We start from the raw sequence: 17,128 nt of genomic DNA, 5'->3' as shown, positions 1-17,128 counted from the left end.
GTTATGTCAACATAAAATGATATGTTTGGAAATGATAAAGTACTATAATTGCAAAGTAACAAAGTAATAGAGGGACACTGTATTCCATTGGTAAACTATTTTAATCTGTTTAATTCACTGACTGAATTTTTCCAGGATCTAAAAGTAAATTCAATCATTCATAGGCAGTAGAAAATCTAGTAGGAGCGTGATGTATAAAAGAGGAAGTTCAATAGAGATGGAAGGAGGGGCACATGAGCTGCCTGGACAAGGAGGGAGGGAAGGAGAGGAGGTTTTCGATAGCTCCTTTGTCTTCAAGATGCTAATCTCATAAGGAGAGATGGCATGAATCAGTGGAGAATGGGTCAACAGTGCCCACTGTACTGAGCAGGGAGATTCCAATCTTAACAGGCAGATTCTCGTCTTACCTGGTAGATTTCCAAGCCAGTTGCTGCCGGTATATCCACTGTCCCCACCTGCCCTCTGCCGTGGCCCTTGGGGCACTCCAGTGCCTCATTCCCTCTCCTTTTCCGTGACCTTACTGTCACATCGTCAACCTCCAAATCTCCTACTCTACCAATATCATTTTCACCCAGGAATGTCAGAGTTTCAGAGAAATGTGAAATAACTCCTCACAGAAATTCCGGAGCCACTGATGTAATTTGGCAAAAGTGGGCTTTGGATAGAAAATCAAACCCTACCAAAATCAGATCTTCTCTCCCTTCCCTGTTTGTTTTTGAAAATATTTTCACACACCAACTTCACTAAAGTCATGCTGAAGCTGCCACGATGAAGTCCCGCCCATGTGGCAATATCCTGGAAAGACTCCTGGCCAAAATGACAGAGTTTAAGGAGAACTAGGGGAACTGAGTGATGACAGCAAGTAAAAATGTGGCCTCCTGGCCTTCCAATGGGCGTGTCTTAAAATGTCTCCCAGGCAGGGCCTGAACTATGGTGAGGCAAGCCAGGCTCCTAGATTGCAAAATTGAAGGAGGCACTGAGAGTGAGGGTCTCCTTAAATTTTGTGCCCTAGGCACCTGGTCCTGCTGCCAGGTGCTTCAACTTGAGTTCGAATAAATAAAAGGCATGAACTTTGTCAGGCCATCGTCTTTACAGTATTAATCCTAAAGGATACAGGAGCAGCTATCTTGGATCGATTACCTTACCTCTCTGTACCACTTTCTCTAGGAGCCAGAGATAATGTCTTCTACTTTTCCCAATGACTGGTGATGTGGTGATTTCTAGAAAGCTCTCTAAAAGAGGGTCAATATTAATCATTCTCATGTGCTAAATGTGCTTCCTAAATGGGGTTCTACCCTGTCAATGTTTAGGTAACTAGCCTGTGGAAGAGCATCATCTTCTCTTGCCCCCTCCCTACCATACATACACATTTACTTTGAGCAGAGTCCCCGAGTTGCCAGGAGGACCTCCTACCCTAGCTGAAAAGGGTGAAGTAGCTTGGCTTCTTCCTTAGACTGTAAAGCTACCACTTCATCTCCCATCAAATCTCTCTTAATCAAATTTCTGGTTACAGAGTTGTGTCTTCTCAAAATTTTCAGGCTAACTACTTTGGATGCCTTGACTCTATTCAATCCAGGATTGCATAGGGATATAAACCAGACCTGTTTCACCTCACGTTTTCAAAAACATCAGAAGGGGTTATCTGTCTTATCAAGTCTGTAAGCTCCTTGTGAATGAAGAGTCTAGGCAAAGCTTTCATCCACTGGCCAGTGGGACCCCCTGACACACACAAACACACACCCCTACGACAGCTAATCTGCTCATCTTTCTCTGTTGTTTGGTGGCCCGGAAGAACCCTCTTAGTCCACTTCAAGCAGAGCTATGATCTCAGTGCTCCAGTTCACTACTATTATCTCTTAAAAACAGTGAGCCAAGGCCAGACATAGAACAATTGATATTTATATAGAGCTTTGCAGCTGCTGAAGTTTTTTCACACATGCTGTCTCATTTTCTGTGAGTATCATATCAACCCTTAAATTTTAGGCCCTAGGACTGTGGAAGAGGCTAGGTTTGGTATCTGTAGCTCTATCCAATGGACGAGAAAATAAACTGACTTGCCCAAAATCGCAGTTAGTAAATTATAAGAAAATGATTTGAACCTCCTGAGATTTCAAACTCAGATCTTTTCCATAGACTACTATCTCTCAAATCCTCAAATTACATGATAATTATGATTCTGTAAGTCAGTTTAATTATAAATATAAGTCATGTTATGAGCATATGGCCGCAGCATCTAAATTTCAGCTTTATTTCCTATCTGGCTACGCTTGGAACTCACTCAAGATCATTTTCATTGGATAATAAGCCCTAACCATCATAAACTTATTATGATATGCTTGCATTCCCCTTGCAAATCCAGGTTCACCCCAATCCACCCAAACTCCAAAAGGTTGACTCTAACCTCAGTGTTTGCTTTCCTTTGTGCCTTATTCAGGCTGGTTCTCCCTTCCCATACACACACACACATACAATCACAAACATACACATAAACACATATGCAAACACACATATATACACACATATACAAACACAAAGATATTCCTACACATACATACCATATTTATATATGTACACATCTACTCACATACATACACACCCATATATTACATGCATATAGCACATACACACACATAAATGTAGAGACACACACCCATACATGAACAGACACACATGTACACATAAAGTTGAACACACACACAGTAAAATTCACTAGATACTTCTCTTCCCCCTTAGCGAGACCTCAGCATTATGGAAGATATTTATTTTGTGAAACTCTCATACAATGATTTGTGGTCTCTTTTGGGTGAAAATGTCTTTGCTATTGACAAACACTCTTGGTGAACTCTCAACCTCAAGCCAACCTATTATACCACATTTACTATCAAAATGGTGGTCTTTGGCGTGGTCTAGAATGGAGTCCGCACATCTCTCTCCATGTGATCACATTTCAGGATATAGGAAGGGTTTCTATGAAATAATCTGAGTAACTTGGTTGTTTATAAATCAGAATCCAACTTAAATATTGGTTTCATTTTAGACCCAGGGAGACACTGAACCTTAGTGTTGGGAAATTTTACCTGTGAAGCAGCATTAAGTCAGTAGGACAGTGGAATGCCAGTATATAGAGCCCTTGAAAAGAAAGGCAATGAAGTAAGAGACTTCTATACGACCACTCAGTTCATCTGTTCGTCCATTTAAATATTTATTGAGCACCTATATGTGCCAAACCAGTGCTCATAGAGGTAACTAGCCAAGAAGCCTGGGGTTGTGTATGGAGACTCATATGACTGTGGGTCATCTGCACCATATGTGTCCCATATCAGAGGGAGGAGTGAATTCTTAGGAAATCCAATTAGCCAAGATTAATTCTACAACAGTGGAGAACCTTGAAGGAAGCCAAGGTCCAGGAAAAAAATGGAGAGGTCTTAAAACAAAAGACATGAAGGCAATAATATGTCCTTCCCCTAAGTCACATTATGGGTAAGGTGACCCCCCATGGTGGGGCTGTAGAAGAGGCAAAATGTTCCATTCATCTTATTTCATTATAAGGCCACACCGAATTGTAATATTGAAACTTTCCAATATCAGCAAGAGATTTGGTGCCATTACCAAAAGTCTTCTCATCAAAAGAAACCCTCTAATGATATACTCACCAGATGCACTGAAAACTAATCAGTCCTCAAAGAGTTCACATATTCACTTTCCAAACTTGAAAATTATGGCAGAAATGGAGGTATGTTGTAATGTGCCAGCTGCAAGGTTGCTCTCGCAAGCCCTGATCAACAGAGAGTTAAAACAGACCCACAGATTCCTTTTCCTTTTTGGCCCCGGTCAGCACATAGGAGGACGAATTCCTGGCTGGAACTGTAATTTTCCAGTCATTAATGCTATTTGAAGATGAGAGTGACAATTGAGCTCTTCCCAGGATGGAGTTCCCCAGCAGGACAGGGTTCAATGCCTCTCAGGAAGCTTTCAAAAACTCATGCAACTCTAAGCTCCTGGACATAAGGAACCTGGCCTCCTACATCCCCTTCCCGTCCACCCCCAAAGTCTGGTCCGCTACTGTACAACAAAATTTTCTGCAGCAATGGAAATGGTCTGTATCCTCGCTATCCAGTACAGTAGCCACTAGTTACATGTGGCTATTGAGCTCTTGAAATTTCGCTCATGGAACTGAATTTTTTATTTTATTTCATTTCAATTCACTTAAATAGCCACATAGATGGCCAGTGGCTACCATATTGGTCAGGGCAGCCTTTTAACATAGGATGCTTATGCTGGAACTTTAGAATCCAGCCCCTCACAGGTAGGTGGCTGTGGAGCTAAGCCCAGCCTGGAGATCTCCTGAGATCCAAGTTCAACGTTTTCCCCCAATGCCATGATATCTCCTGACTATCGGGCAGATCACAGTCCGTTCAACTCTGAAACATTGATGTTCCTTATGTGCCCAACATTGTATTATAAGGTTGGGGTGCTTTTATCACAGAGAATGAAGTCGTAATTCCTGTCTTTAATAAGACAATCTAAAGATACAAGAGAGAGTAAATAGAATTAAAAGCCAGGAAGTCCCATCCTGGTCCAAGCAATGCCACTGTGTGATTTGGGGCAAGTCATTTCCCCTCTCTGAGTCTCACTTGTCTTTCAAATAAGGGAATAGGATTAAATACTCTCTAAGGCCATCTGAAGACCTAAATAGAAAGATAAGATGCACTTAGACCAAGTAAGAGGAAAGTAAAGAGGGTCAGCAAACGGTCCCAGATGGGAAAGTTCATGATGAGTAAGTGCAAGGTGGAAGTGTTCCTAGGGATGAGGGCTACGATCACGTTATTAGGAAGTGCAATCAAGAAGCAGGCAGCCTCTAACTCCTGCCTTCTCCCACTTCCTGTCTTAAGCAACCTCTACTTCACTTGAACAATGCCTCCATCCCCAAAGGACTCAATGCCCTGGACTTTCCTCCTAGGCCTGGCCTGCTGAATCAGTGGTCCTCAAACTCTGATGAGCACAAGAATGCTGGGCCCCACATCCAGAGATTCTGATTCAGTGAGCTGTTGGCACAGGCACTCCTTAGGCCCCATTTTGAGAACCCTACGACAATGGCCTGTGTTCTAGATCTACAGTGGCTGCTCCAACTGCCTAATAAATTGATTTGCACTGAGACGTTAGTGACTAATGATGTTTTAATATGTCTCCCTCAAAGGGTATTTGCAATTTGACAGGGAACAACCAGAAACAGTGAGAATTCAGAAAGTGACAGGCCACCAGGGGTAAAAGTGGGGGTAGTTTCAGGACAGAGGGGCTGAATCCTTAGGAAGTCTTGCTTGAGCCCGATGGTAGGGCCCACAAATCAAGGAGGAGTCTGGGCAGGAGTGCTGCAGAGGCAGGGGGACAAAGCCACTCAGGGACAGCTGTAGGGAGCAGATGGGTTGGGTCATGTGCTGTTTCAGGTCCAAGTCATTTTGAGGGCATTTTGAGCAAAGAACATCTTAGTTTCATTCTGAGGCTATTTCATCCTGTATTCAAGGCTGCTGTAATACGATAATGGCCCTATTTCAACCTACCAAATACAAAGTCATCTACGACTGTGCCAAAAGCTAGATTTCCAGAATGAATTCAGGTCCTCACACTCTTCTGCTATTAATGCTAACCCATCTCCTCCATCAGGGAAATTGCAGTAAAGACCAGATGCCAAAAAGGGGGACAGCTGGGCAGCAGACATTTCCAAGGCTGTCAACTGCTCTGCTACCATGTCTCTCCTACCTCATCACAAACCCCCTGGCCTTATGGCTCTCTCCTGCTGCGAGCCAACGGAGCAGCCTCATGAGGCCAATGAGGGGGCAGAGAGGGGTGCAACAGGGTCAGTGATCCCTAAACCATCTAGAAAATCCGAGAAGGGTTGGGGGTGGCAAGGCTGCGCAGTTCAGAAAGGATCCTGGGCAATTCTCATACACTCCCTAACTCAACCCAGTTGGGATCCCTGAAAGTAGGTGATCTAAAATTCCTTTAAGCTCAGAAATGCCAGGCCTCTATCTATGACCCCTCTGGTCACCCAACACCACTCAGGCCTCTGGAAGGCAGTGGTGGGTGCAAGGCTAGCCAAAGAAGCCAACCCCAGTTTCCTTGTCCCTAGAGGTGAAGAAGTGCCCAACCTGGAGGTAATCCAGCAAAGCGTGGATGCAGCTAGAAAGAGAAAGAGGGATCCAGCCATGAAAGGCATTTGAATGATTTTCTGGGGAACATGCAATGTATCCTGAGAAGCTTTGGGAGGCAGGCAAGCCTGGATGCAGGGCTAGGAGGCTCCTGTAGGCATCCAGGCAAGAGAGCATGGTGGCCTATAGCAGCAGTGGGGATGAAGAGGCATAGACAGGTCAGAAGGAATCCTTTAGAAGGTAGGAGCAACAGGACTTGAGACTGAGCTACGCCCTCTCACAGTTCTCTGTACTCCCTTTGTCACTTTTGGCAGAATTCTAATTAATTAATAGATTTGTATTAATTTAACCTCTGTCTTCTCCGATAGACAGGAAAGTCTATGAGAACAAAGAGCATATCTGAATTTTCAGAAACTAGCTCAAGTCCTGACACAGAGAAAATGCTCAATAAATATTTATTGAGTGAAAGAATGAATAAATGAGATGTGAAAAATAAAGGGAAAGAAAAAAATCAAGGATAACTCCCAAAGCTTTGGCTTGGACAACTGTGGGGGCTTCATTGAGATAGATGCTCTTGGGGGAGAGGCAGTGAGGAGGTTAGGGGAGAAGCCAAGTCCCCTCTTGAGCGTGGTGAGTGGGAGGTCCCTGCGAGCCAGTATGCATTTGGATGTTCTGACCAGAAATTCAGAATAGAGAACACAGAATAAAATATATATTTGGGAATCATCAGCTCACTGGTGACCACTGAAACCAAACAAAGGATAAGATCAACCAGGGAAAAAGTTTAGACTGAGAGAGTAATAGGGCAAGGACAGAAGCTTTGGAGAGTGCCACCATATTGAAGAATCAAATAAGAAGAGCAAGCTGTGAAGTAATCTGGGCAGGAGCAGCCAGAGAGGAGAAAGGAAATTAGAGAAGGGTAGATTCATAGTAGATTCATGGAAGCCAAGGGAAGAAAGTGTTCCAAAGAATGGAAGCAGGTCAGATAAGGATGGAAAAGTATCCATCAGATTTAGCTACCAAGAGGTCCCTGATGTCTTGGACAGTTCCAAGGGCATGGTGGGAGTGGACACCAGACAACGATGGGTAACCAACTGAATGACAAGGAAGAGAAAGAGCAGAGGAAACAGTGTAAAGTCTTCTAGGAAGGGTGGCTGTGGATTAAAGGAGGTGGGATGATAGCTGAGGGGAAACACATAAAGGGAATACTTTTTTAGGAGAAAAGAGATCCAAGTATGTGTTTATCTGCTGATGGGAAGGAGTCAAGGCAGGGCAAAGACATGGGGTGGGGGTGAGGGGTAACTGATGGGGTGAAGCCCCCAAGGAGGCAGGAGTGGATGGTCTCCAGAACCTAATGGAGGGGTAAGCCTGAATGGGGAAAGACATCTCCTCTGGAACTCCAAGAAGGAAGTGAGGGTAAGTACGCGGGCGTGAGTGTGAGCATGTGGAATTGAGGGACCCACAACAATTTTATCAGTGAGATAAAAGACGAAGAGTGACTTTATATCTAGAGAAATACACAGTTTCACATGATGTTTTCTATGATGCTTCTGGTAACACCAACCAAATTAGGTGATTGGAAAATATCCCTTTGTTCTTGAGATGATCACACTCTAGTTGAACAGGCAAAACTAAGATGGGCTCTGGATTCAGACTACCTGGTTTTTAATCCTGCCTCTGTCACTTAACAAGTGCATGACCTTGAGCAATGGTCTCCATGAGACCCAGGTTTCTCATCAGTAAAATGGAGATAAATTAGTACCTATTTCTTTGAGTTGCTGTGGAAGTTAAATGAAATAACTCACATGAAGATTTTAGAGGGGCACATAGTAAGTGCTCAACTAACGTTAGCTATCGTTGTTGTTGTTACGACTCTTAAAGAAAGTGAAGAGCCCGGTTGCCTGTTGGTGGCTCCGGGTGTCACATGGGATGCAGAGAAGGGGGAGAGCAGTGTGGGTTGACAGGGTAAATGGTGCTGTGATGCTGCCCTTCTGCTGGGGTGCATCGTCCACAGGGAGTCCAATTCGGGGGCCCCTAGCGCTATTGGGGTGGGGGAGGGTGTTATAAAACTTTCAAAATGATAACATTGTGTAAAAACACCTACCCCATGCTTGACCCATATACGATGCTATCTCTTTTGATCAGAATAGTGGTGGATTTGGTCTCCCCTTCAACCCAAATAAAGGAACAACTAAGACATCTGATACACCCAATTAAAACATAGTTAAGACTAAAAAGTCTTGTTGAACAAACTCTTGTAATTTTAAATACAGTTTCTTCTAACAGCTATGAGACTTTGGCCACAGCATTTGGTTGAGGTGAGCCCGCGCTTCATTAACCCTATTGGACATTCACACATGGGTGAGGAGCCCAGCCTGGCACCTGAGGGCACTTACTGCACCAGTAGTTACTGAGCACCTACTGGGTGTCAGGGCCTGGGCCGGCCACTAGGCATACAGCTATGAACAGAAACAGACATGCTCTCATGGAACTTACATTCCAGTTGAAAGGGAATAAATAAACAAATACATGACATAATGTCAAGTAATGGTAAGTGCAATAGAGGAACACAAGGTAAGGCGAGGGAAAGAGTGTGCCTGGGACTGAGGACAAGGCAGATACTTTAGGTTGGACGGTCCTAAGGAGGTGACATTTGAGCAGAGAACTGAATAAAGTGAGGGGACAAGCCATGGAAATATGAGGCAGGGTGGAGGGGGCTTTCTAGACAGAGGGAAGAGCAAATGCAAAGGCCCTGGGGTAGAATGAGCTCGATAGAATAGAAGATGAGTATGGCTGCAGCAGAGTGAAGGAAGGAGAGAAAGGTAAGAAGTGAAATGGTAAATTAGTCAGAGGCCAGATCATATAGGACCTGGAGGCCACAGAGAAGCTTTTGATTTTATTTTGTGTGCGACTCAAGAAAGGATTTTGAGCAGTGACAGGATCTATGATTTACAGATGGCTCCCACTGCTAGATAGAGAGAGACTGTGGGGAAGGCAGGGGCATGAGTGAGGAGGCTATCACAGTTCAGGAGGAGAAGACGGTGGCTTAGCCCAGGGTAATGGTCCAGATGATGAGAAAAGGTAAGAATCAGGATCTATTTTGAAGGCACCACTAACAGGATTGGCTCACGGCTTGAATATGGGATGTGAGAGAGGAAGCAAGGACTCCCAAGATTCTGCCTGGGCGATTGGTAAACGGTGGTGCCCTTCTGCTACTGAGCTTTTCTAAATTGCCTGTTATCCATGAGGACAACTGTCCACTATCTGGATTTTTCTGAGCAGATGGGTAGTTATTAAGTAGGTTCAGCTCTAGGCTAAACTGAGAGCAAACTAGCATTTGCCTTTAGTTTCCGAGAACCCCCTGGTACCTCCCCCAGCCCTGCCATGCAGCTGGATCCCCTCCCTCATCAAAACCTACTCAAGAAAGGTGGGTAGGGCTCAAGTCATTGTCTTCTTTTTCCGAAGACTTTACACTTTAAGCCTTACCTTGTTGGTGGAATGAAAAGTTTTAGCTCCTGCTGACCGAATTCTGGGTACTGACAAGCACATGAGAAAGTATTACAAGGAAAAGGGGTCTTTCTACCTCTAAATCATGCCCATATACAACCACTTATGCAAAATACCAGTCTGTAGCCTAAAGCACCTTTAAAGCACAGGAATAATCCGGTTGAACTTGCTGAATTTCAAGGTCTTTTCTACAATGTTCCAAGAGTCTATGAATCGCGTTTAACCTTTACAAAAATATAGACTCTTTATGCAAGGAAAAAAACTGTATCAGCTAGGAACTGTACTGCCCAAACCCAAATCATCCCGATCTTTAAGGTTTCAAGATGCCAGCGTTGGTTTAGACTAGGAGTCAGCACATGCTTCCTATAAAAGGCCAGATAGTAAATGTTTTAGGCTTTGTGGGTTTCTGTTGCAACTACTCAACTCTGTTATTTGTAGTGTGAAAGCAGCCATAGAAAATACGTAAATGAATGGGCATGGCTGTGTTCCGATAAAACTTTATTTACAAAAATAGGCAGAAAAACACGCAGCAGGCTCGATTTGGCCCCTGGGCTATAGTTTACTGAACGCTGGCTTATGCTATCGTGGGAAGACAGCTGAGCAATGAGAAAGACACGCTCTAGGTAGGCAGAGGTAGACGCCAATGCCAGGGCTAGAAATGCTCAGAGGACAATGCCTGAGGGTCTGAGAGGGGGCCTTGCTGGCCAGTTGGCTTTGGTGCTGTTGGGCTGCTATGCGACCCAATCTAGGTTCCCTTGGGGGAGTCATCTCTTCTGGGCCATCCACAGTATGGCCGAGTATAATAGTGATCCTTTCCAATTGCAATCGGGGAAGCTGTCCTACACAGCAAGGCCAAAGGCACAAGAGTTTAAGCACTGCTGTATGAGATCAGATCACTAATCCACCCAATCTCTCCCATATGCATGCAACAGACATTTATTGAGCATCTACTGTATGCCAGGCACTAGGGATACAAAGGTGGTCAAATGGGGTCTCTGCTTTCAAACAGTTCTCAAACAGTAATTGGGAAACAATAATAACAACCTTTCACCATCGTGCCTGCAGCACTTGCCTCCTCACACTCGTCCCCGTCCGCACTTACCGTCATTTCCTTCTCTGCAGTCTCAGAGGACAGAAGAGGTGACCCTTCCCAGCTCCAGGCCAACCCCTCCATTTAGTCCTGGAGACCATCTGTTCCTGCCTCCTCCAGGACTTCACACCCCTTAGCTCACTGAATCCTCCCCAAACTCTCACGAGGTAAGCAGGGACTAGAGTCCGCCTAGTACAGAGTCGTCCAAGGCGGCAAGAGGTTAGCCGACCCAGCCATGGTCTTCTGTCTCCCCACATTCCCTTTCCTCTAGCTGAGCATGATGCCAATGATGTTGACCCCTAGGGATGTTAATAACAAACAACACTTAATTTATTCAACAAACATACTTTGAGCTCTAGAACGTGTTAAGCACTGTTCTAGATGTTGGGGATGCAACAGTGAACAAAACAGAAAAACAAATCCATGTCTTCCTGGAGTTCATAATCTAGTGAGTGGAGGCAGACAAATGAATAGGTGGGAAATCCACCTCCTTGACAAATACATAACTTAGCTGGAGGGAAAAATAAGAAAGAAGACAAAATCCTGTACATCTAATGATGTCCAGGCAGTGCTCGCTTTGGCAGCACATGTACTAATGATGCCCAGGCAAGCTGGAGCCGAATGAGGAGAAACGGGGGAATTGACCTTTCTCTGGGTGCAAGGTGGAAGTTTCAGGACAAAGTGCTTAAGCTGATAGAAGCCGGTGCTGTGCTCTCAGGGGTAGCTGCAGTTTAACAGAGAGAAGAGGCTCCAAATTCCGTCCACTCACTTTCTGTTGCCACCACCTGGAGGCTTGACCCTCCGCTCAGCCCAGACAGTTCCTGAGCAAGCACGCTGGTGCAGGGGGCCCAGGGCAGCCTGCGCTTGGCTCCCCTGGGGTGCCAAATCCTGGGAACCTGCAGCAGACTGCAAGGCAGAACTGTGCTCCCTTCTGCAGGCCAAGAAAAGGGACAGTTTCTCTTATAACCCTTGGGTTCAGACTGGTTTTCTGAAAGGGCAGCGTCCTGGGCTCCCGCACTAATAGGTGTGGTTCTGGGCCAAAGAAAGTCTTCGCCTGCTTTCATCTGATGCTGGCAGACAGGTTTTCTGCCTGTGAGCAACATGCCATGTGTGGAAATAAACAAGGGGGTAGTTTATGTTTCCATAGGAAATATTTGCAGGAAGAATTTAAACATTAATGACACCTGTAATCGTACCTGGGAGATTTAACTGGAGCAAATGCCCTGGGCCCACAGAGTGGGGCGGATGGAGGGATAACATAAGGTCTAGTCACCGCTGGGTAATGTGAACGAAGGCCGTGGAGTTGTGCAGTGTACAGCATACACAACAGTACCTGGTAGCCTTTTGTCAGTGGCAAGGAGATCAAGAAAGCCAGAGAGGGAATAATTGATGAACAATTTATTCATTCTGTAGCATGGGAATAATTAAAACTATCTGGTGGGGTGGTCAAGAGTAGAGTTTAATTTTGTAAACCACCTTATATGGTGCCTAGCACATTTCAGGCACTCCAGGATCACTAGATGGGTCTGTAATCTCTAAAGTCATACCAGACTAGGAAAAAAATGTTTGACTAACAGACTGAAAAAAAAGGAATGAAATAATAAATAGAGGGCAAGAAAGTAGAAAGAAAGGGACATAAAATAAGTGGGACAAATGGAAAACAAATAGTTAATCCAAATATATCAGTCTAACATTAAATGCTAATGGACTGATTAAAATACAAAGTTTGCTAGATTGGATGAAAAAAAAACCCCAGCCACATGCTGCTTAGAAAAATATGCCTTAAATACAGGAAGATAGAAAGATTAAAAGTAAAAGGATGGGAAAAGATACATAATGCAAACACTAACAGAAGAAATTTTTTTTTTTTTTTTCCCATTTGGAGATGATATTCTTTTTTTTTTTTTTTTATTAATGTTATGATGGATTACAAGCTTGTGAAATTTCAGTTGTACATTTTTGTTAGTCATGTTGTGGGTACACCACTTCCCCCTCCGTACCCACCCCCCACCCCCCCTTTTCCCTGGTAACCACCGATCAGATCTCCTTCTCAATATACTAATTTCCACCTATGAGTGGAGTCATATAGAGTTCGTCTTTCTCTGACTGACTTATTTCGCTTAACATAATGCCCTCGAGGTCCATCCACATTGTTGTGAATGGGCCAATTTCGTCTTTTTTTATGGCTGAGTAGTATTCCATTGTGTATATATACCACATCTTCTTTATCCAATCATCAGTTTCTGGGCATGTAGGCTGGTTCCACGTCTTGGCTATTGTAAATAATGCTGCGATGAACATAGGGGTGCAACGGACTCTTGAGATACTAACAGAAGAAATTTGATACAGCCATTCGAATGTCAAAGTAGACTTCAAGGCAAGAAGCCTTACTGGAGATAAAGAGAAGCGTTGATCAATGAGGAAAGGGGAATCTACCAGAAAGATGTAACAGTTATAACTTTGTATGCCTCTAGTAACATAGTTTCAAATATGTAAAGCAAAACTTGACAGAACTATATGGAAAAATAGACAAATGCACAATCAGAACTGGTGACTTTAATCTACTGCTCACCGTAACTGACAGACAACTAAGGGACTAATCTTGACTAAGAGACAACAGTTTTTTAAAAGTCAAAGTCAATAAAAAGTCAAAAAAGATAAAAAGCCAATAAAGATAGAAACTCAATAAAGATATATATCTTCATAAAACCACAACCTATGTGACATACATTGAACAATGTACCCAACGAGGATCGAATACACATTTTTTTCAGTGCACATGCAAAATGTATTAAAATTGACTTTTTGCTCAGCCATAAAGCAAATTCTCAATAAATTTCAAAGGATTGAAATCATGGAGAGTAGGTCTCCACAGTAGCATTAAACTAGAATTCAATAATAAAAATATTACTAGAAAATCCCCAAACATTTAAAAATTAAGTAGTTCTTTTAATGAATGATAGCTCTTATTAACAAGAACAGTAATGATCAGACATGGATTACACATTCAAGAGCGAAAAGTCTGTTTCATCGTGGAGAAAAAACGCACCTCTTTTCTGACCGATAACCACCAAACAAGGTAGAAGGTGACAGATTCAGTAAGAGTGATACGAGGAAATGCTGTAGACGAGTTCAGGAGTGGCAACAATCACTTGTCCTCTGAGCTATGAGGATGAGGGGTTGAGGATGGGCTCTTAAGAGTAGATGCGTTTACGCTAGACCTTGAAAGATAGGAAGGACTTGATCACGCAAAAATTGAAGGAAGAGGCATTTGATGCAAAAAGAGCAGTGCCAAGGGCTCTGAACACCAGGCCAGGTGGTCTGGATGTTATTCGGAGGTCCAGAGGGGAGTCAGAAGAGGGTTTTGAGCCACAGCGTGCCTGGGATGAGCTGTGCTTGCGTAAGGGAAACCTGGCAGGAGGGTATGAAATGGCCTGGAGCTGGGAAATGAGGAAATGGTGGAGACACAGAGAGCCCGCACCTTGGCAGTATCAGGGAATGGGGAGGGGGAGAGAGAATGGGGCGGTAGAGAAACCCTCCCCCCAGAACCACCCACATCCCTCACTTAAGAGCAGCCTAACAATGCATTAAAATCACTGCCTAATTGCTCCTTTCAAGGTAATGCTCCGTGATGGGGAAATGTGCGTTTAATGTTTAGTCTCATCTCTGCCACCCAAGCCCCAATTTGAGAGCCCAATTTTTTAAAAATAGAATGAGATAAACCCTCCTAGACACACCTCAGACCCTCAGAATCCCACAGTTTCCTTTCTCAAATACATCTTTCTTTGTATATTCCCATGCCATGTCTCTGATAGTTTGGGCAGGTGACCTGAGCTCTTCCCATAGAATTCCTGAGTTTCCAGGAGCCTCCCCTGCTCCTCACCAGTCCCATTCTGGGACCTCCTGGGCCTCAAACCAGGTGACTGGAGAGAGGTCTAGAGGTGTAATTATGTTCCTGCCCCTTGACAGCAAGATGAAATGGAGGCCCAAGGCCCCAACGCCTTTGCCTGTACTTGAGAGCAATCCCACGGGACAGGGTCACCCTGAGGGCCACCATCCCAGAGTCATTCTAGAGAGGGGCTTCCTCCCCTCCTTTCTTCTGTAATCATCGCAAATGGCAGATGTGACAGGCCCTGTGCTGGCTTTCCCTCCTCTGTCTACCGCCTCCTCCAAGAGTGAGTCCTAACAGCATCATGTTTCACACCATTTTCCTGAAAGGAACAAACGACTTCACCGGAGGGGCCCTGACACAGAAGCAAGGTACAGGGAATATGTCCAGCTTGGAGCAGACTCAGAGAGCACTTGGTCTGGTCAGCTCTTGCCAGCCGCCCAAACCCAACTGCCTCCACCCCCGTCAGCTCCCTTCTGTATCCCTTTCTCTAATTCTCCTAATTCTAGCTCCAGTCTAAGCCCGATTTCCCTAACTTCCGTGGTCACCTAGTCTGGAGTTTCTACCCTAAAGCTTAGAGGAAGCTTCTGTCCACACTAGCTTCTGTTCGTGTCTCCCACTTCTGCCAAACAAGCTCAGATAGCTCAGTCCGGTATTCTGTCTTCTGTCTCCTGCCTAGATCGTGCAGGTTATCTCAAATCTTCAAATTGTTAAACCTATCGGAGCCTCAGTTTCCTTATGTGTAAAACAAGGATGACACTATGATGTACTCCAAGGCTGTTATAAGAATTAAACAAGATAACATTTGCAAATCACTCAGTGTGTAGTAAGAGGTTAGTAAATATTAGTCGCTTTTATGATTTTGATGGTGGTTGTCTCAAGCCCTGGTCTCAACCCTGAGTTTAAGCTCATTTATCTAATGCCTGCTGTATATATTCACCTGGACGCCTCACAAGGCACCTCAGCACCAGCATGGCGGAGTATACAGAGCTGGATACAGGCAGGGCTGAGGACAGAGCAAGAGTATTCTGTGGAACTACTGTGCACCAGGCACAGCAGCCTGCCTTCTCACCCGCGGTGTCATTCTCGGCACTTGTAAGATGAGGAAATGGGATTCAGAGAAAGAATCAGGTATCCTACAAAACTTTACAACCTTAGTAAAGGACAGAGTCTGGATTTGATGCCTGGTCTGTCTGGCTCCAGAGCCCACTTTGTTTTCTGTTATATACTAAAATCCACGGTGCTCAGTATGGGAAGGTGCTCAGAGAAGTAGCCAGGCAGCTGAGTCAGCTGCTAAAAAGGACGGAAGACTTCTGTAGATCGTGTGATCAGCCAGGGAGGCCAACATCACCACTAGAAGCAGAACTGTTTCCCTTATTGGTTGTCTCTTTCCCCTGAGCCCCCCAACCCCCGATTTCTCCTGGGTGGCAGGTGGGGGCACACAGCGAACACATAGTAGGCATTTTCAGGGAAACTCGTCCCTCCTGAGAGTCGAGCCAAGTGGTGCGTGATGCCCTTGGGTGGTCTCTGGCTGGGCTCAGGCACAGGAGAAGGGAAAGAGACAAGTTGAAGGGGGCAGGTGGGGGTCAAAAAGAGGGGAGAGAGGGAGACGATGAACATCTGTGGAGGTCTGTGGAGTGTCCACACTCCATGGCGATTTTGCTTAAGCTTCCAGCCTCCCAGCTCCTGTTGTGGTCTCTCATTCCTTGAGGATCCTTAAGAAGCAAAGTCCATTGTCAGGAGGTGACGTGAAAGCAGCTAAGACCATGTCAAGAAGCAGCCCAGGCTCAGGACCTCTCAAACTTGAATGTGCCCACAGATCACCCAGGGGTCTTAGTAAGATGCAGATTAGGATTCAGAGGGTTGGTAGCAGTACCTGAGATTCTGCATTTCTAATGAGGTACAGGTGATGCCAATGCTGCTGACTCACAGACCACACTTCCAGTAGTGAAGGTCCAGACAGCCTCTCCAGGTCCCCTTTGGCCTTAGGACCCCAGGAGTTCTGCTGTTTCAGCACTCTGCCTGCTATGTTTTTCCTCATAGATGATGCAAATGCCACGTGCGTGGAGCCCACAGAGCTGGCAGGGTGGCCCATCACACAGGTGGGGAACCCGCTCCGGTACATGTGCATCACACACCTGGACCGCCAAGACTACATCTTTCTGCTGCTCATCGGCTTCTGCATCTTCTCCGCGGGCACTGTGGCCGCCTGGCTCACAGGCGTGTGTGCCGTGCTCTACCAGAATGCCCTCCGCAAGTCGAGCGAGGATGAGGCTGAGGACGAGCACGGGCAGAGGGTGGAAGTCAGCAGGACGATTTTTCCACATAGTGCTGACTCAGGCCATGATGGGTTCCCTCAGCTGATTTAGTTGTCAGAGAACACTCTCTGTTACATTTTTCTCAGGCCCCCTGCCTTCTCTCTCGCCCTCCCCTTCCTACTCCCTCAGTGCTGTCTTGGATATTGAAACCTATTAGTAAAATAAATAAAATGTTTGG

At 45.1% G+C, this 17,128-nt stretch overlaps 1 protein-coding gene across 1 annotated transcript in view; it reads left to right on the top strand.

Annotated features, from left to right (window-relative positions):
- The window catches only part of LRRC52 (leucine rich repeat containing 52), an 18,162-nt gene extending 1,034 nt beyond the window's left edge, over positions 1 to 17,128 (top strand). The window contains exon 2 of the mRNA XM_014841158.3: positions 16,676 to 17,128. Coding sequence (XP_014696644.1) covers positions 16,676 to 17,001 — 326 coding nt within the window. The 3' untranslated portion in view covers positions 17,002 to 17,128. The remainder of the gene's footprint in view (positions 1 to 16,675) is intronic.

The sequence above is a fragment of the Equus asinus genome, chromosome 25 (assembly GCF_041296235.1).
Source record: "Equus asinus isolate D_3611 breed Donkey chromosome 25, EquAss-T2T_v2, whole genome shotgun sequence".
Lineage (NCBI taxonomy): Eukaryota > Metazoa > Chordata > Mammalia > Perissodactyla > Equidae > Equus > Equus asinus.
The sequence above is the reverse complement of the archived record's forward strand: the minus strand, read 5'-3'. Positions and strand labels throughout refer to the sequence as shown.